This window comes from Anoplopoma fimbria, chromosome 5 (genome assembly GCF_027596085.1).
Source record: "Anoplopoma fimbria isolate UVic2021 breed Golden Eagle Sablefish chromosome 5, Afim_UVic_2022, whole genome shotgun sequence".
Lineage (NCBI taxonomy): Eukaryota > Metazoa > Chordata > Actinopteri > Perciformes > Anoplopomatidae > Anoplopoma > Anoplopoma fimbria.
In genome coordinates this window covers 3,533,757-3,558,121 of record NC_072453.1, presented here as the reverse complement: position 1 = coordinate 3,558,121, position 24,365 = coordinate 3,533,757, and the positions used below count along the sequence as shown (strand labels likewise).

Genomic DNA, 24,365 nt, shown 5'->3' with positions numbered 1-24,365 from the left:
GCTCTGTTTGGAGGACCGACTGCCCGTCCGCCTCTTTTTAGCCAATCTTTTCTCCATTTTTTTCTGATTCAGCCCACCCCTTTCAACATCCCACATCCTTCTCTCCTCTGCATGCAGAGGGGAAAAAACGCAGACTCCACAGTAATTATCCAGCTGGGATTGCTCATGGCTATTCGGGCTGTATTAAATTCATTACCGACCAGAGAAACAGATTTTGAATACTCCCTCAGCTCAGAATGTTTTTATACACATTAGGTCATAATGTGACACCACGATCGTTGGCCCCCTCAGAGCTAGAAGGGAATGCTCAGATACACATCGGCACACTTGAATTCAGATCCAACAGTGCCATTGTTCCCCGCCTCGGTGGTGACGCTTTGACGCTTTGGGAGGTAGAGGTTGAAAGGTTAACATTAAGCTTGTGACCGGAAGCCAGTGGTAAACCCAGCGCAGCAAATGGAAAGAAGTATTTGGGGAACTTCACTGGAAAGCACCCTTCCATCCACCAGGAAAGAAGCCTCAGCAGGATTAGAGGTTCTCTCTTCCATAACAGTGAATGGAACTCATTACTAGTGCACGAAATTTGTGTCTCTGGCTAACTCTACATGCAAAACAGTTTTTTTACTCGGTAACGCAACTTACTTTGTTTAAGGTTACTTCACGTATACTGATCAAATGTGTAGTCATCTCTAGGCCACTTGGAGGGAACAGAAAAAAAGATGTGAACACAACTCAGCATCATTAGCTTAACTTGATTATCTACACCTGTGCTTTTCCTGTTAAGAGCTGTCAAAATGTCTTCCATTACTTAAGGCCTATTGGTGCCATCATCTCCTTCCCTGAAATCAGTAATATTGCTTTCAGTGCTTTAAAGATCTTTCTCACAGTAAACAATTTGACCTGTCAAACGCAGGTGTAACTAATCACTATAATTATGGTGTTCCAGTTGCATTTTGGCTCATTTGTCAGGGTTAGTGGGACCTTATCAGAGGATCAATCCTTAGTTACACCTGTGCTTTTCCAGCTATCATGAGATATAAATGTCTGCTGTGATAAAGCTATATTAGTTTAAACGGGTGCAGGAGCATAATAATTCCTCGCTCATGACGGCAGCCAAAATGGGTGAGTGGGTAGCATACAGGGCTAACTGTGAATGGTACAGTTATCTACTGTCTAAATTTGAAGGGGCGGAGTAAGAAGGGCGGGACACTGAATCCTGTATGACACATGAGTCCTGGCAGAAATCACACAGACACTCTCCGGTAGAAGCTTGGAAGTCAACCTTTATTGATACCGTTTCAAGAAAAAAAAGAAGTAATTTTAACCAACAAGAGAAGATTATATACGTCTTTCATATTTGCTTCAGTACTGCTGTTTATACTTGTGAAAAAACACTGATTAACATAATGTATCTCATCATGATTAGGAATGACATTGAGCTCTCACAGCCACTGCAGAAGTTCCCCTTCAAACACTGATATCACATCAATGCAGCATTAAAGTGAGGTTTGCTGAACAAACTAAAACAATAATTGTTTAAAACCTTAGTTTAACAATTTTAGTGAAAAATCTACCATCTGTATATCTGTATGTTCTGTTTAGAGCAGAGTTAAAACAAGGACATGCCCACTGCTGAGCCAAAAGTAATAATACTTTGCTTTTTCTTTCAAAACGTTTTTTCTTAAACCAAGCAGAAGCAATCATTTGGAATGTAGTTAAATGTAGACATTGAATGATTTCTTATCCATGTCTAATTTATTTATGGTAATAAATGCTTCACAATTCAATTGTTGATTGAAAATGTTGCACCTTGACATTCAAATTTGCTAGGTATTTATAACAAAAGTGAGGCAACTTATTTATATTTCTTTTAGCTCAGCTTTAAGGCAATGAGAGCGGTTATGAATGCATGTAGTAAGACGGTACACGCTATAACTGATTGACGTACTTCAAAATGAAAGTATAAAAAAATCTAACAAGAAGAAAATTCCAGAAGGAAGTGAATAGAGAAGGAATACCAGCATTTTTAAACCTCTTTTCTACACATTGAAGTCAAAATTTCATAGTTCTGTCAATTTTTTGGGACCATTTTCCCCCAAAATTTAGCATATAGCCACTGCTAACATGGAGACAGCGGCGCCTTTTGCTAGCAAGGAGCTATCTGGCAGGTAATACCCAACAAGATTCATGCAATTTTCATTAGTTTTTTAACAAATAAAGTTTCAAATGTTTCTCAGTGTAGATGAGGGGTTGTGAAACGCTGGTAAACCTTACATGACTTTTAACTGGCTAGCTGTTGTGTTTCTAAATTCTTTGCACAGTGTCCGTCTTGATGGTTGGACACCTTGTCGATATTCAAGTACTCTCCTCTATTTCTCTCGGGGAGTAAAATAAATTAGATGCTCTTTGAACTGCCCTGCAGTTGCAATGTGACCGGTGATGATAAAACTGAAAACATAAAACACACATATTGGTATAAAAGTACAGTATCAGAGTTGTGTATAAAAAAAGGGTGAGGAGAGACGTTAACCTGATTTCTGGTTGCTTGATTTCAATGTCTAAATGTTAACAAAAAAAAGGAATACATACTGTAGTTGTCCAGCAGTCTATTTGCGCAGATACCAAAAAAAAACAAAAAATATATATTGCTGTAATCTAAATTCAATGAAACATGAAAAGGTGGTTAAGGACAAAATCCAAAGCCTCAAAGATATCAACCAACGCAACATTCAAAAACGTATCTCAATCACATATTGTAAAAACATACCTTCCATATAACATCTGTACACTTCCCTGTCACTGAATGGTAAAAAAACCCGACCACAAAATCATGTAACTGTATTATTTCTGTATTAAAGGGCGAAAATTTGTTAGCATGTTGTTGAATAGAAGTACCATCACAAAAAGGTGAAGAAAATAATCCCTTTGGCACTGAGAACAATAACCAAAATCCAAATTATAATATATATTTTTTTTAGCAAATCTGATATCTTTTATCTTAGCTACTCAACACCGTTTACAAAACGACCAATTGAAATTTCTGTGAAATCTAATTCCCTAAACCTTTGATTCACAATCACAGCAATGGAGAAATAGTCCAATCCATTCAAAGTTTTACCGGGTTACTTAGGTTTTCATGTAAAACCTACTTTTCGCCTTAACTCTTGATAACAATGGCCAAAAAAGACCAAAATAAATTTTATCCATTGCAGTTTTTCCTCTGTGGACTTCCTGTGCCTACATGCTTTGCTGTCCAGCAACAATCCACCCTGATCTCAAAAATGCCAACACTAAGTAGAATATATGTGCCCAAATCACTCTGTGCACACTCTGGGTGGGAGAGAATGTCAAGTCAAACTGCTTTCATTTTTCAATTTGGGAAAGGGGGGGTCCACTCTTAATTTTGCACGTAAACAATGATGCAGAGATTCCCTGGTATTCCTAAATGTATTCCTCCCAGGTTTATTTTTGTAGTTTGAAATGCCTACATACAGTTTGACTTGACAGTCTACCACACAAGAAGAGGAACAAAGTACGACTGGGACTGAAAATACTTCTGATCTTTGGTTTATAACAGGAGTATCTTTGTCAGCGAGGACCCCGCCCTTTAACTCAAAGAACTGGTCAACAGAGCGGTAAGTCCTTGACATCAAAGCGGGTGCGTTGGGGGGTGGGAGTTCTTTTTTTGTCTGTGTGATTTAGGGTCGAAGGCTTGGCGGGGGGCGCGATGGCGGTGCACAGGGAGGTCCCGGGGGTATGCGGGCCGGTGGCGGTCCTGGGGGTACCTGGCCTGAAGGGGGTGATCTGGCAGGAGGGCCGGCGGCAGTGGGAGACGGGGAGGTGGTCACAGGGTGGTAATCCGGCGGAGGGGGCGATGGGGTGTGGATCGGGGAGCGAGGTGCGGCCTTGGCTGCCGCTGACTCTTCCTTTACTCTCGTGAAGTTGATGCATCGACCCTGAAGGGAAGGAAGGACGTGTTAGATTTAAATAGTTAGATAGTAGTTCAAATCTGCAATTTATTTTAATTTAGTTTTTAGTGACTCAGGGTGAATCTATGCACCAGTTGTTCCACCACTTCAGCCCAAAGTGTCACATCAATTATTAGATGGATGGCCATGCCTTTTATACAGACATTCATGGTCTCCAGAGGTTGAAGTCCACTGATTTTGGTGATCCCTTGACTTCCCCGAACCTTCAGGTTCAGATTTTAATTTGTTAGGTACTTTGGTTTATGATTAATTACCTGCCAAACGTATGACATTCTTCTCAGCCTCAGCTGCACTGTTATGTTTAGTGCTAATTAGCAAATGCTAACATGCTAATGTAAAATGGTGAACATGATACAAATGAAAAACCTGCTAGGTATTCATCAACTTAGCATGGTCATTGTGTTATCATGTTAACATGGTGGCATTAGCGTTCAGCTCAAAGCACAACTGTGCCTACAGTAAGTACAAACTCACAGAGCAGCTAGCATGGCTGTAGACTCTGGTAGGGTTCCAATGATAATATGGAAAATACCATGAACATGTTCTGACTCAGTTGGGGATTTAAAATGGATTGCAATAAAGAATAGAAGTTAAAAGTATGTACTGTATATATGTGACATCAAAGCATGTGTCTAATCTGAAGCACATCTGGGCGAATAAGGCAGTGACATCAGTGGACCACATGATCCTAGTACAGTCACTGCTATGTGTGTGTGTGTGTGTGTGTGTGTGTGTGTGTGTGTGTGTGTGTGTGTGTGTGTGTGTGTGTGTGTGTGTGTGTGTGTGTGTGTGTGTGTGTGTGTGTGTGTGTGTGTGTGTGCATGGCCAGCTGGTGTTCCAGATTATACTCAAATCCCTGCTTTGTCGCCGCAACACAAATGATCCCTGGCTAGTCCGATGTTCTGTCCCGAGAACCGTCGCTTACCAAAGTTCAGTTACCATATGGAGAACAAAAAAGGGATTGGGGTTACAGGCTGTGTGTGTGTGTGTGTGTGTGTGTGTGTGTGTGTGTGTGTGTGTGTGTGTGTGTGTGTGTGTGTGGGTGGGGTGGGGGTGGGGTAAAAGGTAGCAGTCGAGTTGTAAAAATGTTTAACAGTGTAAGGTTGACTTATCAGAGTGTAAAAGAAATGAATTGGTTCCGGCAGAAATCACATTTCACTCCTGAGCTGCTCGTAAAATATTAAACTAACCACGAGCTTCACTGGAGTTCACAGAGGTCGCTGGTTCCAAAGTAACTCCACTCGCTCCGTAGTTGCATGTGGTTGGCAGCCAGAGTGGATGTGAAGTAATGTTAATCTGCTAATAACTAGTAATAGGAGCCACAGGACCAATGGTTTTATTGAGTGGAAAATGGGGGAATTGATGTCACGCAGTAAGCTGTGTGGAATGAGTACAGCTAAAACCTATAACCTCACACACCTGTGTTTTTATTAAAGCTTTAAATACACGGAAATGTCTATGGAAGCATGAGCAAACACCGGAGACCTATTCTGTTGATCTACAGCAGTGTAACATTCTTGCAGTAAAAACATTTTAGAATTCAATTAAAAAGTGAAAGTAAGACAGAGGGAGAGAAGGTCTTTTGAGATAACGAGATAAAACAATACCAGAAAGAGGACAATGATAAAACACATTTAAATGTAGTAATTCTTCAATATCCCAAAATTGAATTCTTCAATATCCCCTAAACTCTTGCCCTCTACTCCAGCCAACCACTCTTGTCCGCTTCCATTTAGCCGCACATCTCTAGATCTACCGCACAAATCCTCTCCGACACATACATACAGTCACATAGTGGCAATATGGGGCTCATAATCAAAACACAAAGAACACATTCCGTTCATCCAGACTGGTAAATAAGCTGCTGTGAGCGGAAAAACAAAAAAGTTGAATAAACAGAGCAGACACGGACAAGAATCTAGCAGCTACCACTAGTTTCTGGTCTGTCACCACTTATCCAGTCTGGCATTCCTAGACATTGATTTAAAAAAAATAAAAGCCTGAATGAGGATGTTCTCAAACTCTTCCAACTGTTTTCTTGCCTCATGGAAATACCCACAGATATTAGTTGGCTCCATCCCTGGAAGATTTATTGAGAAACTAAAGAATAATCAGTTTTTTTCTTTTTCAGCTGGTCTGGGTGACTAATGCTAAGCTAAGCTAATCAGCTCCTGGTGGTAGCTACATGATACAGCGTACTGATATGAGAGTGGCTTGTTAAGAGCTTTTCCTTTAATTATGAAAGCGAGGGACTTCCACATGTTGACGTTACTTTTTCAAAGTTATATTAAAACAAGAGGCCATGTGCCTTTAAATGTGTGTAAACTTTGAATTGAGAAATGTTAAATTGTATGTAAAGGGCATTTAAAAAAAAATCCCCAGAAACCCAGCTTCGCTTCATGTACGTTGTTCTGTTAGCGCCCAGCTGCGGTTTGAATCTATGAACATTTTCCTGGATTAAAGGAAGCCACAATCGCTTGTTCTTTTTCAACTGACCTCCTCCACTGTCTACAGTCTTACCAAGGTCATAAAATTGTCTAGGCCTGGGCAGCACGTGTGTGTGTGTGTGTGTGTGTGTGTGTGTGTGTGTGTGTGTGTGTGTGTGTGTGTGAGAGAGACATGGTTGGTTGGTGTAGACAGTCCTGGCAGTCGCTAGGTATTACCTCATGTCCTTTAGCCAGCTAAATGCTTCCCAGGGGAGGCTTGTGTTTATGAGAGAGAGAGAGAGAGAGAGAGAGAGAGAGAGAGAGAGAGAGGGAGGGGGATTGTGGACTAGCTCTACCTCATACTGTACTCTCTGACGTCACTGTAATGGATGTGGTTTGGTGACACACACACACACACTCTCATAATTGCTAGCTCCTGTCTCAAGTGAAGATAACTTCATCCTTGTGATATACAATATGTATACACACACACACACACACACACACACACACACACACACACACACACACACACACACACACACACACACACACACACACACACACACACACACACACACACACAACACACACACAAGCTAAATGCATAATAGCACAAAACACACGCAGTCCTGAGTTTTCTATGTGAGCCAAATCACGAGACTCTCTAGGCCTCATACACACCACCACCACACACACCACCAGCACACACTCACAAAACCCCTCTGCTATATATCATGCTGTACAGAGCCTTTACTGAGCAAACAAGAGGAGGGGTTGTTCAGTTCATGCTGGAAGAAAAAAAAAGTGTGTGTGTGTGTGTGTGTGTGTGTAGTCATTACAGTATATAGACAGTAGTAGATCCATTTTTTGTTTTAGTGTCAATGGATTTATTTGAAAACTATCTTCATCACTACACAATACAGTACTGTAGGCAGCCCGGTGTCAAGGGTGACATTCAGCTGTTACCGTGGCAATCTGCAAGGCTATAAAAAACGCGGCATGGCAACAGAATGACCAATGAAGAATCCAAGCTGAACTCAGTCGACTCGGCCTCTTGTAAAGAGCGAGCGTTGCTATTAGTTTGAAAGCCAGCCAGCTTTGGAGTTTTTGCTCTAAAAGGTCTGTTACGGTTGGGAATGTGGCAGGTAATTTAACACCAACTAGCTTTTCAGGTAAAACTTAAAGCGAGAAAAAAAAGAATCCCACGCTTGTTTCCACTCCACAAACATTACACCTGGAAATGAGCCGTCCCGCTGGCCTGGGAGATGTTTCTACCGCATCGTTACGAACCGCAAATGACTTGAGGAGGCGACATCATTTGAATGGAAAGAGAGGCCCGATTTATTTTTGAAAGTAAGCATTGCGTCATGCAGACTTCGCTAAAAGCTTCTCTGGGTAAGATAAATTTGGTGACCAAGGAAATCCAATCCCAAATCTTTTTTTTATCTGACTGCCAATTTGCTTTGGTGAAGATGTAATCAGGAGCTAATGGTCACTGTTTTCTATCTGATTTGTTTCAGGGAAAGCTTAAAGCAAATCATGTCTCTGTTACTGTTTTAGTGCCAAGGAAACACTCTTAAATGTGGAATTCCCGTAAAAAAATTAAATAGAAGAAAAAAAAAACACTGGAAATTTTCTGCTAATAAGGCATGATTTTAACTAGTGCTTGGGACAGGGCCGGATCAGCGGGAGAGTCGGCTGTGGAGAGCAGGGAGGGAAGAGGTGGAGAACAGATTGGGGGAGGGCAAGAGAAGAGGAGTATATGAATAAGTCAGAACCGCATTGTTGCAGGCTGAGTCCACAGCCATGCTAGCAGCTCTGCAAGGCTAAAGTCAGCACGCTAACAGGCCCACATTGATGATGCCAACATGCTGATGTGTAACAGGTATAAAGTTAACCACGCTCACCATCTTATTTTACTATGTTTTGCCTGATTTTGCCTCAGCTCGCATTGACTAAATCTCCCTTTAGTTACCAGGTACTTTTTAAAAATGTTTATATTCCTCAGTTTATATTCCTCATTTATCATTTACCACTGAGTTACAAAGTGCACATCAAAACTAGTGAAGTTGGAAATTACAAAGAATCTCCAGAACACATTTCAACATTAACTGACTTTGCTGAATGTGTCAGAGGGATTTAAAACATCCCTAGAGAGCTGTCTGTACACAGTGACCTCCCATCCTCTCCCCCCATTCAAACCAAACTCTTATCTGGGGCTTTTTTTAAACACAGAGGCTACAGGCATTTAAACTAACCCATGTGTCCGATATGAGGAGAAGAAGGAATTTTAACCATCTCTCACAGACACGAACACATCAGAAAACAATCCCATGGAGCTAAAAGGATAAGCCTGGGTGCGAGCTGCGGTTCTGCTTTTTATCCGATTTATCGCTTCTAATGAGAAGCAGGTGAGGGAAGGAGCCGGGCCAGCTGAGGTGTTGGCCAGCGCAGGAACACCAGGAGTGAATGAGACGGAGAGAGACAGATGGTGGAAGGGAGAACGGGATGAGTAAAGGGTTCAGATGACTGGAGCATTTTCCGACTGTAGATACACTAGAAGATTTTTAAAACTGAGCCAGTTTGGAACATAATGTTTTTTGTCCATCTAAGATAAAAAAAACTTAGAGATAGCACATCAGCTAAGTAGCTTAACACCTTTACATAAGATTGGAATATGAGTCTGGGCATCCCCCTTATTATGAGCCAAGAAATAATTCAATTAGTTCAATTTATCCAGGGAACTCAACAAAAAAGAAAAGAAAGAAAGGGAAAAAAATATGGATCATCAGAGGTATAAAACACACCAGGAGGAATGAAATTGGAGCAAAACTTGTGGAATATGGGAAGTGAATGCAAATGGGTGTGTGGGTAAAAGCATATAATGAAATGAAATACTGCTGAGGTACTCACATGATCCCCAGGCTGGGGTCTCATCAGGGAGACCTGGTCGTACCCGCGGCGAAACAGAGCCCAGATAGCATCCAGTTTACCCTGAACAGGACAGAGGGGAGTGGTTTAACAGCTGGACATTTGGTCTGTGGTCCACAGCAGTGTGCCGTCAAGACAAGAGTCTGCAGGTTTTAATCCCAAACAAACACTACAGCAGCTGATTCTACTGATTGGTTCCTTCCTCTCTGGTTGAAACTGTGCTGATTAGTCACTTGGCCACATTTTGGTTCATGTCTGCTTAACTTTAGACACGATACTTAATTCCCTGTGAATCATTTCCTCTGCTGCCAAAAATCTAGCAGTTAACAGAGTGTTTCTTATCACTAATACAACGGTCTGCCAGGGAGAAAACTGACAAAACTGTTTGTCAATAGAGTTAAATAGATTCTACTTCTTAACATAAGGTACACACACAGCGGCTGCTGTCATTTAATTGGACTAAAACAATGCAGACTCCTGAGCCTCAGTACTTAAGAAGGAAGTCATTATCTTAAAATAACTAGAAATAACTACATCTTTAATACAATTGTCAAAACACAGAAACAGGAACTTTTGACATAGTTATTGAAAGCACTAACTCATATAGCCTATACAGCCATCTATTGACCAGGTATTATAAAAACAATAAGCACATTGTCTGCTTTACACTAAGTATGAAATTCTAAAACACACTTTCTTGCAAATAACTACACGTAGTTATCTACATTGGACTCATCGCTCAGAACTAAAGCATGTGTTTTTGCTTAACACTACCATTGAAATTCTACACTCAATTTCCGATTACTGCGATCAGAATGAACCTGTGAAAATACCTGTAACCAATTAGATCACTTAGAAATCTTAGCAGGAACACTATAAATAGGATTCAGGTAACAATAGAGGTCACTTTTGGGGAGCAAGTTAGAGGACTGTAATTGCAATATAATGTATTTAGTTTATTGTACAATAGTATTGAAAATAAACAAACTTGTTTGTTTTCCCATTCCATGTCTGTTCGGTTATGTGTTTTGTGTATATGTTTTTTTCTTTTGTCTGTAGAGTTTTGACAAAGAGGGAACTAGTTTCAGAGACTGTTATTTTACAGCAAAGAACGTAAAGGATCTTCATGTGAAGGGACCAACTACACCCAACACACAGTGACTAGTCAGTGTATGAATTCACCTTTTTCCTACACTGACTCTGGTGTATGAGCAGTGTCAAATTTCACTATGAATCAATGCAGTGCTGTTTGTAGGCCTGTGTCATATTCAAAATACAACTGTAAGGTAGCAGTGTCACAGATAACAGTCAGGGCGGCTACTGTATGAAAGGCCAGTGTTGCTACACAGAGCTGTATTGTAGTGTAGGATTAAAGCAAAAACAGAACTGACGCCCAGTCTAATAATGCCTCTCTGTCTGGAGAATATGTTATATCACTTTAGCGATGTGTGCACATTGATAGTTGGAGAATGTCGAGCTTATGCAACTAATTATATACAAATAGGACAGGCTTTATGCCTCCCTGCTGTCTTGTGAAAAACTTTGTAGCTCCACCCGTGGAGCTTTTCATGTTTTTACTTCGGTTGAAGGAGTTCAGGCTTCTCTGTGGCTGGAGAAAATTTTGACGCCCGCAGTTATTTGAAACTTGCTGGGCAAGAGCTCAAAAAATGCATATTGGTCAAACTGTAAGTAAGGCGGATTTTTTTGTGTTCCTGAAAAGCAGACATTTTGTTACAGGACAGCAAGTAGCTTCTCTGCTAAATAAATCTTTGTGTTGGTTCTGAAGGAAACGGAGTCTGCGTTTACCTGGATGGGCGTGTACCACTTCCGGTCCTGAGGCGCCTTCTTGTTGTGAGATTTCTTGGGTTTGGGCTCGAAGGGCTCGTACTCCTGCTCGGGCATTTTCACCACGGCGTTCTTCGGCTTCTCCAGCTTAGCACCCTCCTCGGTCGAGCCCTTTCCGCCCCAACGCACCTACAGACAGCAGAAGTACATGAATACTCAATTGTTTTTGTGTGTAGATTCAGTTATGATTGTTAGCTTCCTGCGTTTTTGTCATCTTCTCACCTCCATCCTCTTGATTCCTCCAATTCCTCTTCCTCCGTAATAAGAGGCGTCCACGGTGGGCCATTTCTTCTTGGGCATGCCGTCTTCATCATCTGAACTCTCCTGAAACGCGAAAAATCAAACAAATATACTTTCTAACTCACAGATTCTGGTATCATAGACTTTTGAATACTTTATACAAGCAGAGACTGGAGACAGTCCACTGAGAGTCAGCTTTCTGTATCTATGTCGTGTTTTTTTTACCGGCAGGTCCCTATTAACTCCAATGGGCGAAATTAACAACAACAACACAGTCCATACATAGTCACCAAAGTAAATACTGGACCCATTTTCAAAAGCCACATATCTCTAGAACATTCTGACACAAAAATGGCATTTTTCAGAACGACAAATCTGGAGAAAATGTACTTTCTCGGTCTCAGCTTCACACGATGGATCTGGCAACAAACGTTTGCGACCGCCTTAGCTAGCAAATATTTGTTGTGCTATGCTAAATATGACTGTTTACACTGTTACACAATGTGTAAATATCTAATGTTAGCAAAAGAAAATAAGAATACATACATATGCAAATATAACTCAATCTGCTTTCATCTATCTACACGACGTCCGGAAAGATACAAAAGTGGTCGGATGGGAACACGCCGTGGCCACGCCAGCCCAAACCATTGGCGAAGCTTATAATGCAACATCTTTGTCACAGAGCATCTTTGCTACAAGTCACTTTATCCAGCCAGATAGCATTTGATGTGTGAATGCACAATATGATTATTATTAGAAAGAGATGTGTTCATGAGTTTTCACAGCCATTATTTCATGCTGTAGGTCGCAAATCAATCAACTGTACTACATTTTTATTTGTTTAATTCATTGTTGCCTTTTTTTTTAAAATCAGACACACATTATCCTTCAGACCTGGCCGGTAAATATATGTGTGTGCATGTGTGTGTGTGTGTGTATCTTTTCACTCACAGGCTCAGGAGGAGGTGGAGGAGGTGGTTCTTTGATCACCTGTGGAACAAAAAGAGATAAGAGATTAGCTTTTCACGACCGCATTAATCACATCTCAGAGGACCTCCTAAAGGTAATAACCCCTAAGCTGCTGAATGCTGCTTTGTAGTTCAGACAAACTGGATAACTGTAATTTAAGTGTTGCTTTGTTTTTCAAAATCGACCACTTCCTGAATGTAGTTTACGTTTTTCTTACCACAGTGCAGCAGAGAGGCCAGAACCACCACATGAAGAGCAGGGCCAGCAGGAGGAACAACACCAGCAGGGTGATCAGGAGGATGGTGCCGTCAAACTGGAGAGTAAACACAGAACGTTACAACCGCACCAAAGCATTCACCTACTCCACCCATGTGCTGGACGGAGATTTAAACTACAACTGTATGGAGCACACTTTCCTGCAGTGTTTGAAACCTAAGTAGAAGAAGATGGGAAAATAAATTGTTAAATTAAGTGCGTAAACAGTCACAATAATCTTAAAAGGAGCACCAGAAGTAGTAGTGGGAATTAAACTAGAGTTGCAAGACAGATGTTGTAATACTCCAAGTACTTTCTTCATCAGTTCTGCCAGTGTAAATATCCCTGTTTTTTGTTTTTCTTGATGACAGCGGTTAATATAAGCTGTGTGATTGCTGAAGGAATCCATTGGTTACTTTGCTCACTTTGAGCGAGGCAGGAGTCCATGAGCCAAACGTGGCTCCTATTACAGACCACAGATGAGGATCACATGTGGTTAGACTTTCTATCTGTCTTGCGGCAAGGAGGGGGGGGGTTATCTGATCGGCGGTGGGGTCCGTCGTAGAGAAGTCACTAATTATAATCTCTCAGAAATATCCCAATCAGCAAGTTTTCTTTAACATTCAACAGCCGACGATCAGAATTTGTGATGTAATGGTTAAGCGGACCGCAAACACTGACCACATCTGCCTCTTGTCACTCTTGCATACTGAGAGTGTGTTTTCTCATGCTATATGGGCACATTTTGCAGACTAACTACAAAGGCCAAAGTTGTGGCACTTTTGGGAGGATTTGGGGAGGGCTCTCAGGAGTTTGTCTCGTTGTTTATTGCACAAGGCCGACCCATCTAACTTGTCGTGTCCCTTAAAGGCTGGTGTGACTTCAGCCTACGTGGTTTGGTTAAGTGGCGAGAAGCGGCTAATTGCTATGGTCTAATTGAGCTCTGTATATCATGAACCACAACACAGCCGTTTGAATTCACAGTGTTTCCATGCATGTGATGTCACAAGGACTGAGGGAGACCAGCTTCAAAGAGCATGTATCTTTTGGGCTGGGTGGAAATCTGCTGTAGCTCCGGTCCATATGTTTCAACATATGTGAGTTTTTTCTTTTTTGGTAAATTGCTTAAACTTGTCTTAAATTGCATCTTGTTTAATTTAGTTATTTTTAGGGAATGAAGTTACAACCTGCTTCACGCTGACACAGTTATATCCATTCGCACAACTGGGGCCTCCAGTCAACTGATGATTAAATGCTTTGCACAAGGGCAGTGCTGAGATTGAACCGGCAGCCTCACGGTCATGAACCTGCTTCCCTAACCTTTAAGTCTCCTGAGTGGTTCAGAGGTTCTTTTTTTGGGGTGGGTTGCTACTACAACTCCTGTGGATTGGCTCCCGAAAAAAAAGATGAAAAATAACAAAATTGAGAAAGGGAAGATGAAAGAGGAGAAGGGGGTAAGGAAACTCACAGCAGAGATGAGGTTGGAGAGGACAGAAGAAGCAGAAGGAAGAGGAGTGAAAACCACATGCAATACGAGAGGAAATGGAAATATTAGAAAATCTCAAGAGTAAATCGATAATTGTAGTAAGTTGAGAAGCTTGGAAATATGAACTCAGTTCAGAGGACACACTGTTCAGGCAATTATTTAAAAATAAAAAATGTTTTTACAATCAACCAAAGTGCAAAGAAGGCCCATTTTGATTTAAAAATGCAATAGTTAAATCAGTTTTGATTCATACATATATACACATATATGATTCTACTGAACCACCCAATGACTGCTGAATAATTGGCAGGACTAATGCAGGCTAAATGCATGAACGGTGGACAAAAAGCGGACACTTACACACTCTGTGGTGGTGATGTGCACGTTGCTGCTGATGAAGGACAGACCGTCATTCATGCTCACTTGGAGATAAATCACCCTGAAAAAAAAACATACAGAGAAACAAACACACTTAGGAAAACTAAGTTCTGTATCCTCATGTTGGGATGTAACATTACAACAGCCATGATTGGAGCGGTCTATGTAGCCTGAAGCATTTCCCCCTAAAGGAAGTTTGTTTGACCAGGATGATGTCATTTGAACTTGGGTTCACACCAGATCACGTCATCGACCCGCCTGCAAACTTTGAGTTAGTTTGTTCTAAGTTAGAATGTGAGACAAGAAAACAACCACAGAATACAATACTATGATTTGAAGAACAAGGAGACAATTCTGTTATAACTTCAAAGTTTACAGGACTCAGATCACTTTTGGCCTGGCAGGACAAAATGTTAACAAAACTGTGTCCAACACATGAGTTTCTCGCTGAGTTGAGTAACTTTTGTTTACGAGCTCTGCTTCACTTGAGCAAGCTGAACCCAAATGATCCGAATACACAAGTTTTCCACCAGAGAGGAGAGTAAACAAAATGTAGGTGTGATCATGTGTGACAAAGCAGGACCAGAAGGTGGGATTGATGGTTCAGGTTTAGTTTAACTTATTTCACTCTCAGGAATGAGAACAATCCCTGCTATTATGCCTATTTCAAAACAGTCTATGATTTCTATTTGGAGCTTTAAAATAATTTCCTATTTACAATGTAAAACACACCAAAGTATAACTACCCTCCTCTCCTCAATAATGGATAATCTCTTTGCCTCTGACCATTCAAAAGTCCAAACCTCATCCATGTCCAAGCTCCTCTCCTAGCCTCCTGAGTTTCTTTTGGAACTGCATGAGTCTTTCTTGATGGTCTGAAGAGTCCCTTCCTCCCCCGAATTGGGGAAAAACAATTCTGAGAATTTCATGTGACCTGCAGTGGCCTCTTTGGAGCCTGTTGTCGTTCTGATCTTCAAAACATGTGGATCAAAAGGCAAGCGTTTTAAAACTCCCCCTCCCTCCAGTTCTTCTCTGGTAGAGGACCAGGTGAATGTGGATGAGGTCTGGCAGATGGAAAGCAGGCCATTTGACCGATAAACCTGTCTCTACTCTGAGTCAGTGAGCTATCTGTCTGGTTTGAAAAAAAAAAGGGAGGGTGGAGAAAGAGAATAGTTGGGTTTGTGGGTGAAGTTCATGATCAACAGCAGACGTACCTTGCTGATGACAAACAGCTGGGCACTAAGTGATAGAAACTTTAAACAGTCTTAAGGCCAAAGAAGGCTCTGTTTTCATGTTTTTGATGTTTCTGGATCTGTGACCGCACAGCACAGTATGGCAGTATGTAGCTGGATGAAAAATACCACTCTGATTTAAGTGGTATGAATGATGTAAAAGAATAGCAGTGAACCTAAATATTGTTGTAGAAAAGGTTGATCTGTTAATAGTTGTAGTTTAAAGCATGAGGCTAGCATTCTTTTCTATATATCTTATTGTCAACAAATCCCACCAAAAGGAACCAAAACCAAGAAGTCTCTGAGAAATGTTCTGACACATGTCTGTGGCATTCAAGAACATTTGTTCCTATAATGTAGACTGGATTATTTAAAATCACAAATGTATAGTTTTGTTTATTGTGATATCCTAAACCAGCTGGACAAAAGTAAAGCAAAAGTGACTCAAACAGGATTAAATATAGCATTTGCCTTGGACTATTTTCAGTGGCGGATAGGTACAGATTTGGTTCTAAAGTGAGTATTTATGGTAGGCAAATATGGAATTGAGAAAAAATAAACTATCCATATATCAATGGAGCTCTATGACATAACTTCTCTATCTATCATATATTTTACTGGATATATTTCCGTCAGAAGAAAGCCTAGGTCCTTAAAAAGAAACCCCAAAAAATGTTAAAAAGAGAAAATGAGCCAGATAAATCTGACCAGTGTGACTTTGAAGATGTGGAGGAGATAAAGTAGTGTGGAGGAAATGTTAGTTGTAGAGCACCCTGTCTGACAACTGTTAGGCAAGGAAGTAAAACAGACATGGCAGGCGGACCAAGCATGAACACACACACACACACACACACACACACACACACACACACACACACACACACACACACACACACACACACACACACACACACACACACACACACACACACAATGGGACACAGGCAGACACATCACAAGAGGTCGTCTGCTGCTGGTTAGAAGAAAAATCTGCAAAAAGCACAAGCACCAAATAATGATTTACCCTTGATAACAAATGTGACAACAAAATTGTCACATTTGCTATCAAAGGTAAATCAGTTTCATGATATGAACGGCTGCTAATTAGTCATAAACTAACTTCATTTGTTTGGGTATTAATGGAGCAGTGCAAACCACTCAGAAGGTTTTTCCACCCTGTCGAGAATCAAGCCTCACACAAACGCGTGGCCACACACTTGAAAGGCCGGGCAAACTGCTACATGGCTTTGATCATCCAAAACTGGACAAGGGGACTGTTGAAAGAGAGAGGGAGACTGACGAGGGATGAAAGAACGTTTCTGGGTTTCAGACACAAATAAGAGACAGAGGGAAAAAATGAACAGACGAGCAGAGAGGGGGCGGGGGGCAATGGGGGCTGGAAAACAACCAGCGAGGCAAAGCAGTTGGTGAAAAATAAAAGAGCCACCGTGGCACCAAAAGTAAGAACAGAGGTGGAGAAAAAAGGGGGGGGGGGGGTAAAAAAGATAAGTGTGGGATAGAGGAGTCAGGAGGTTAAGTTGGTATGGGTTGGAAAGTTTAGGAGAACAGAAAATATATACAAAGGCAGGGCAGGACGGGCTTGATGGGACATTTAAAGGCCCTCAGTTTAACGACCCTCTTGCTGAAGTATCGATTAAAGCTTCAGAGTCATCAGTCCAGGCAGAATTTGTAGCGTAATTACAGAATTATCCGATCACCAACACAAATACTGTTACAGTTACAAGAAAAGTGTGTGAAAAAGAAACTAATATTGACTCTTTGTCTCCATGCAGTTAAAAGGCTCTAACCACCGTCCACTGAACCTTCTCTTCTGCGGACTGTTGTACTTTTCTTCCCATGAAGACTTTGGTGAAAGAGGTTTGTGGATTGTTGATGTTGGACCACGGCTGGGCTTTAAAAAGAGAGTACGGCCCAGCTGATGAAGAGCGACTCTGGCCACTGCTCGAGTTGCACCAGAAAATGGTGTGACGCTGTGGTGAGCGCTTTGAGCAAAACAACCTCAGTTGTCTAAGTTTTCACATCAGGCTCTTAAATGCACAATGATTCTCTAGAACCAAGTACCAAGATGACACAAAAGTACATGTACTTATACTGTGTGGTACATTTGGACGTTGTGTTGTATTTACCAGTAGTCGTGAAAGCCCTTATAGCGGTTTTATTTGATTCTTTAGCTGCTAAAGGGCGGCGTAACAAGCTCAAAACACAACATTGACGTATCATCATCTTATAAAGTTTTTAAAGTTAACATGTCAGTAAACAGCTTCTGCCGTTAAGTGCTGGGCAGGTAGCACACAGTGTGCTTTTAGAGCTTTCTTTGCTGCAAAAAGACTGCCTGTTTCACCTGGAAATGACTGATGTGAGCAGCGAGACTGAACCCAAACAGTAAAGTTGTGGCTATTAAAACCAAAAACAATGAGCTGAAAGATGCTACAATGCTCTGTGGAGCTGTGGAGAACTTCAGAGCTGGCTGATAGTCTTCTGTGGACTAGTCACTGCTCTGTTCTAATTCAGGACAGAAGCAAGACAAATGCATGAAGGGTTTACCAGGGCGTGTGCTGGCACAGCTACAGAGCCCCTTATATATAGCTAAGCCATACATCTAGAAAAGAGGAATGCGGCCATGGATGGGGATCGTTAAAAGTATAGCAGGCTTCTCATGGTATGTGCCCGAATACACTTGTATGAATACATGTGTTTTTCTCTGAGTCTGAGGCAAAGAATGGGATCAAAGATGAATGTGAAATTAATAAAAAAAAAAGAGGCACCTACTTTCCAACTTCATCAATGACAGGAGCGGGACACAGTAAGAATGTGCTTTCTACACTAGCCGGCTTTTCATCTAGGAAGAAAAATACAACATTTTAATGATAGTACACTCCTATATACTGTGTATTGAGGAGGCTATCATATTTCCAGTAGTTATTTAGCACTGACACATGAGCAAAGGGGAATACTCAGTTTCATAAATCGATAAAGAGACTGAAAAATGACCCAAACAGTGACTGATCTAAACGTCGTTAAATGAAAAGACAAAAACAAGCAGAGGTTAGGCGTACTTACTGATTGTAATGGTGTCGTTGATTTTGAAGCTGCAAAGCACCTGGTTGATGTTCCTGGCGTGGAGGAAGCCGTTTCCTCTCACCACCACTTGGAAAGACTCTGGTTACAAAACACACATTGACATTTTTTACACCCTTCTGCAAGCAAAATTACAATTTATACTGCATGTACTGTACATGATGCTCATCAAACGGCACCAAGATTGCTGGAAATATGGGCCTCAGTCCTCATATCTAAGGATGCACAGTACTTCATTTATTATGTTTTTATATTTTTAATTACCTTCAGTATTTATGAATGTATATACAGAAAATGTGCGTGTGTAAATGTACATATATTTATATTTCCCCATATTCCTAATATATTCTTTTTGTTATTGTCACTGTTATGTAAACATATATAACGTGCAGTATAAGATGGTTCTCAAAAAATGACCAACGGACACAAATAAACACACAGTCCATCATAATGTGCACTGAACAGGCAAACTAATAAGGCATGTGTCTTTAAATTATGAGCCCTAAATTGCTTGTAGAGGGAATCTGAGTAAACATAGTAAAAAACTACAGCAGTCACCCTTTCCAGCCCACAACTGAGCCACTCATCATACAACTTATTATTACGAGTTATAATTGTTGGACAGTAACCTCAGTAGTTGCAATGTTGCCTGTAACAGGGAAAATACATGAAGATGAGACTGAATCTGCAGGACTGAACTGAACAGTACAGCACTCGCTTTAGCAGCAGGAAGCACAGAGACTGCTATTCAGTTTTACTTGAAATACTTTCTTGAAGGGTGAAAGTACTTCACTGCTTGATAAAAGCAAAAAGCAGATGTGAGAAGCTGTAAAAGTCCCTCTGCCTTTGCCAATTTTTTATCTGTTCATCTGTGCCATTTAATGTCTATTTAATGTTGATTTAACTGTCATAATCTTTCTCTTGGCAGGACACTAAAGATGTTGTCCATTTTACATTACAGCCAATATCACCACCGTCACTCTCTCACGGTCAATCCTTTTAATGAGAGCCGATAATATTATCCCCACTACGGTGCCTCGTCCCAAAAGATTTCCTGGAAGTGACCTGGATGCCCATATATGATCGTTTTTTCAGTCTGGGATTGTCATTGCTGCAGTGAGAGCAGGGGAGACTGTGCACCCAGTAATGACATTTACACAGTTCAAGAAATGATGGGAGGCTGGCACCCATTTCAGTTTGTGTATATATATATGTGTGTGTGTGTGTGTGTGTGTGTGTGTGTGTGTGTGTGTGTGTGTGTGTGTGTGTGTGTGTGTGTGTGTGTGTGTGTGTGTTTGTTTGTTTTACCTCCTGCACACACGCTGGAGGGCTCAGCTGCCAAAATCTCAATGCAGGACCTCTTGATGATCTGGAGGGGAAACGAGAAAAAAATCATCTTTTTTTTTCTTTTTCTTATACAGATGCTGGCGTCCTTGTAACAAGCAGGTTTGTCCAATTTTAATGTTGTAAAAAATGGCCTTTGAGAGTTCAATAAACATGGGATAGGGCTCTCTTAGTCATTTCCATAATAATTCTGCATCACTGTGTGAACTTTTCCACTTCCTGAAAAGCCTATTTTGAATAATAGGTATATTTGTAACATTATTGGAGACAGGGCTTGTTGGAAGATTATATGACGGTAAAGAGATGAACCACTTTACTCTAACAAACAGACTAATAGTTAAACTGATATAAGCTTCTCTCATGAGGAATACAAGTTGAAGTGGACTAACCCTGCCTGTACTGTACTCTCTACATATATGCATGAGTTCCATGAGCCCAGTGTGCACAAAGACCTACAGTTCTGCCTAATGCGTATAAATAAATAGTGCGCAGGGACTATTTGACGCACTATTTGACTTAAACTGTGACAGTTTGGTATAAGTCAGTGGTACTTCTGAATTCTTGCATTGTGCAAACCAACGTAGTGACTGTATGTCAGGCCCACCTAATGCATGACAGACTCAAGATAAATACATGAGTGTTGTAGACGTCCGCTGTCTGCGAGCTTCAGCTACAGGGACGCCCTCCTGCACTGAGAAGAGTTTATTTACCGAATCAATGACTCCTCGGAGGGAGTGGAAGCCGCCCAACACAGGAAACACGTGGTCGATGGTGTCTGCGATAGTGGCCAGCTATAGAGGGAGAGAGGAGGAGTGGAAGGAGGAAACGGGGGAGAGAAGAAGAGTAGCTAAATAAATTTTTTTGGGAATAAGTACATTGTCAAATTATGTTTTCTGTATGTGTGTTCAGGGAAACATCTCTAACATTCAGATGTTGATGACCCTGATATTTGATATTTCATAACAAGCCAAAATTGGCCCGTAATGCACTGTTATGAAACAATGTTTAACATTATAGGCAGGAAGAACTGCAAACACACATTGTAAAACCAGAGCATCCTGTTCATAGTGATAGTAATTATCACATATTATCCACAACCGAGTAGGATGGGTCCATTTACAATCAATCAAAAGGAAGAACACTTCTGGTTAGTGAAGGTCGACCAGCCCTCAGATAGTTTCAAATATCTTTCACATTAAATACAGGAACCTGAATCATTTTTCTTTCTACTCCTCATCATGTTGGAGCTTATTATTCCAGTTACAGATATTTCTCCAGTCCAACTTTGTGTTATGGCAACTTTATGAGGCAGCTCAGGGTTAAAAATCTCTTGGATTGGTTTTCAGGAAATTTTTAATTATGGGTTAGTGAAATTGCACAGGGGCCACTGAATCCCCACTATGCAACATGGAGGTAAGAGCATTTCCACAAGCGTGGATTCCTGAGCACAATTTGGTAATTTACATGCATGGTCTGCATTTCAAACCAGATATACGACCATAAGGGGAAACAAACTGCCAAAAATGTACTACATCGGCATTACCTGTGTCTCATTGAAGTCTTTGACACCAACACAGTAGACAATAGCTCCAAGAGACCTGGCTCTCTCCGCCTGTTAGAAGACACAAGCAATAAAGCGAATAAGTTCTGGCATTCAACCGAAGAAAGCATTATCCACCTCCAGAGCTTTAAGTGGTTACCTCTTGCTGCGCAGTGATGAGTTGATGTTCCTGCAGCTCTCCGTCTGTCAGAGCAATAATCACGCTGGCCGTGCCTGGAAGAATCATGCAGACATGCTATAACCTCAACATAATTCATGACTGAGTTTGAAGTATGTATTCACAGGGAGAAGTTCTTTTTATGCGTACCAAAGTTCTCCTGGTAGATCTGCTCGTTTGCCTTTAAATAAGAAGACATTTTTGTGGTTAGAAAGACAGGAAATACCAAAGCCTCGCATTTAAACTAGGAGTTTTATGGACTTGCTCTTTGCACAAAAAATATGTAAAATGATGTGAAAAACCATTGCAACAAAGGGTTACCCTCTGCAAGCCAAGGTTCATGAATGTGTCTCCACCAGGACTCTCAATTCTCAGAGCATTCAGCCCCTTTCTGATGTCCTCTCTGCAGAGAAGAAAGAGAGTTTCGATAAGGAAACATTTTAAATTGAAGCTTTGTCAGAAGCCTATTTCTGCTCTCTTCCTTTGTAGAAACCAATCCATCCGACTGCAATTTTCTTGTGTTCTGCCTTTTTGATTTCCCCCTATTCCCTTCACTATTTGCACTATAGTTGCTGTCAAGTGTATCGATTTTTATGTCTCTTTCCTTCACAAATTTTCCCCCCCCTATACTGTTCATTTTAGTCAGTGGAGCACTCATGCAAGCTGGAGAGGCCTCTGTTTTAAGTGGAGACACAGTATATGTGATACTCTCAACATACACGGTGACACGAGTCAGTTTTCCTCTTGTGTGAGAAGAGCCTTCTGTGCTGTAATAACATATATTTATAACAAAAATGTAGCTTGGATTTGTCAGTTGTAGTTAGTTCATCACATCAATCAACAGACGGAATCAGTCAGAACTTAAATTACCTGTTTTCAGTCAGTTTCAGGATGGTGGATGCTCTGGAGGAGAATGTTATGAAGGACATCCTCAGCATGGGACTGGAACAGGAAAAAAAAAAACATCATCTCACCTGGGATTCAGACTCCCACACTGTTGGCAGTGCAGTAAAAAAATCCCCACAGATGAACCAGTTATTGATGATAGATGCCAAAGACAGAGTTCAACTGCATTTGGCAGCCAGTTGGTGATTTCACACCTTGCACAACAAGTAATCAGTAAAAACATTTCTACACAATCTGGGATTAATCAGAAACATTTTTACAGTTACAGGGACACTGAGTAACAACAGATTGTTTTCCTCAAAAACATAAAATAACTGGCAGTAACCCATTGTGTGCTTTACTTCAACGCCAGAGAAACAAAGTTAAAATCCTTTCATCAAACAATGAATATCTAGTTTGGGACGAACTACATCGCTCTCTTTTGAGGACGCTCCAACAGGCTGTGTATGATTTGCTTCTTGAATGCAGCCCGACACACCGAGACCTCAAGGGACACCATGCACGGAGTTGTGCCTGTGTGCAGGATTTGAACCTTCTGTGCGTGACAATGACTCAAAAGTTTGTATTCAAACTACATCGCTGAACCCTCAGATGTGGGGAAAGCTTGTTATTTTTGTTTGCTGGTGAAACTGTATATTCAGAAAGCGATTACATGCTTGTAAACATACATGCAAAGCTATCTGAAGTAAAAAATGTGCTGTATTATTTGTGAGAGAAAGTAATTGAATGCAGATTTATGCTGTTTAAAATGCTCTAAAGTTTGTTATAGAACAAAACTTTTGGTTCTTTTCTATGGTCAAACCACACAGCTCCAGGTGTTGTTGCGGCCTTTGAGCAGTACGGACAAAACAAAGCCACCAACGAGCTGAAGGCCAGCTGTTAAAGTTTTTTGCATTTCACTCAGCACCATATATTCTTCATATTTTAGCCAGAAGAGGATGCAGTCATCTACAGTCTACAGTACAATATAAAGTATCATCGTTGGTTTTAATAGAGTTCTCTTAATGTTCACTGAAAATTGGTTTGCATGTTAGACACATGTGGAATCAATATGGCTAAAGGTTAAAATACAAAAACTGATGCCAATTATTGATAATCACCTGAACTTTTATGACATTCTCTTAACAGAATTTTTTTGTTTTCAATGACATAAAGAGGCTGCACAGGGTGAATACACTTTATAGTCAGCTTATTCAATTTTGTCAATAAGGGGCAATATTGCTGCTGTGGAAATTTTATTAAAAACAGCAAAATAAAAATAAAGAATTAATTCAAGAGCACTTCTTTCTATTTCTTTTCATCATTTTAAGACATGTAAATTATTCCCGTGGAACTTCTTATCGTTCACACTCATTATAAAATGTCAGATGTGAGTAACATTTAGGGGAAAAGATCTGAGTTGAGTCCTTTAAAGCTGCAGTATCTACAGAGGCTGCTCATACACATAGAGATCCTCCTGCCTGTAGTCACTGCTGGTAACCCCATTGACACCAGACCCCAGTTCAGCTACTGAAGCGAGTGAAACATCAGCTTGCATGCTG

The 24,365-nt window shown here is 40.9% G+C and overlaps 1 protein-coding gene across 1 annotated transcript in view; it reads right to left on the bottom strand.

Moving 5' to 3' along the window:
- Positions 1 to 1,273: 1,273 nt before the first annotated feature.
- The window catches only part of antxr1c (ANTXR cell adhesion molecule 1c), a 34,299-nt gene continuing 11,207 nt past the window's right edge, over positions 1,274 to 24,365 (bottom strand). Inside the window, exons 3-18 of the mRNA XM_054598577.1 lie at positions 22,789 to 22,860; positions 22,240 to 22,321; positions 22,069 to 22,099; positions 21,901 to 21,974; positions 21,744 to 21,812; positions 20,911 to 20,991; positions 20,165 to 20,225; positions 18,839 to 18,937; positions 18,548 to 18,617; positions 14,508 to 14,586; positions 12,624 to 12,719; positions 12,389 to 12,427; positions 11,417 to 11,518; positions 11,156 to 11,323; positions 9,332 to 9,412; positions 1,274 to 3,956 (exon numbers count right to left, since the gene is read on the bottom strand). Of these exons, the coding sequence (XP_054454552.1) occupies positions 3,699 to 3,956; positions 9,332 to 9,412; positions 11,156 to 11,323; positions 11,417 to 11,518; positions 12,389 to 12,427; positions 12,624 to 12,719; positions 14,508 to 14,586; positions 18,548 to 18,617; positions 18,839 to 18,937; positions 20,165 to 20,225; positions 20,911 to 20,991; positions 21,744 to 21,812; positions 21,901 to 21,974; positions 22,069 to 22,099; positions 22,240 to 22,321; positions 22,789 to 22,860 (1,462 nt within the window). The 3' untranslated portion in view covers positions 1,274 to 3,698. The remainder of the gene's footprint in view (positions 3,957 to 9,331; positions 9,413 to 11,155; positions 11,324 to 11,416; positions 11,519 to 12,388; positions 12,428 to 12,623; positions 12,720 to 14,507; positions 14,587 to 18,547; positions 18,618 to 18,838; positions 18,938 to 20,164; positions 20,226 to 20,910; positions 20,992 to 21,743; positions 21,813 to 21,900; positions 21,975 to 22,068; positions 22,100 to 22,239; positions 22,322 to 22,788; positions 22,861 to 24,365) is intronic.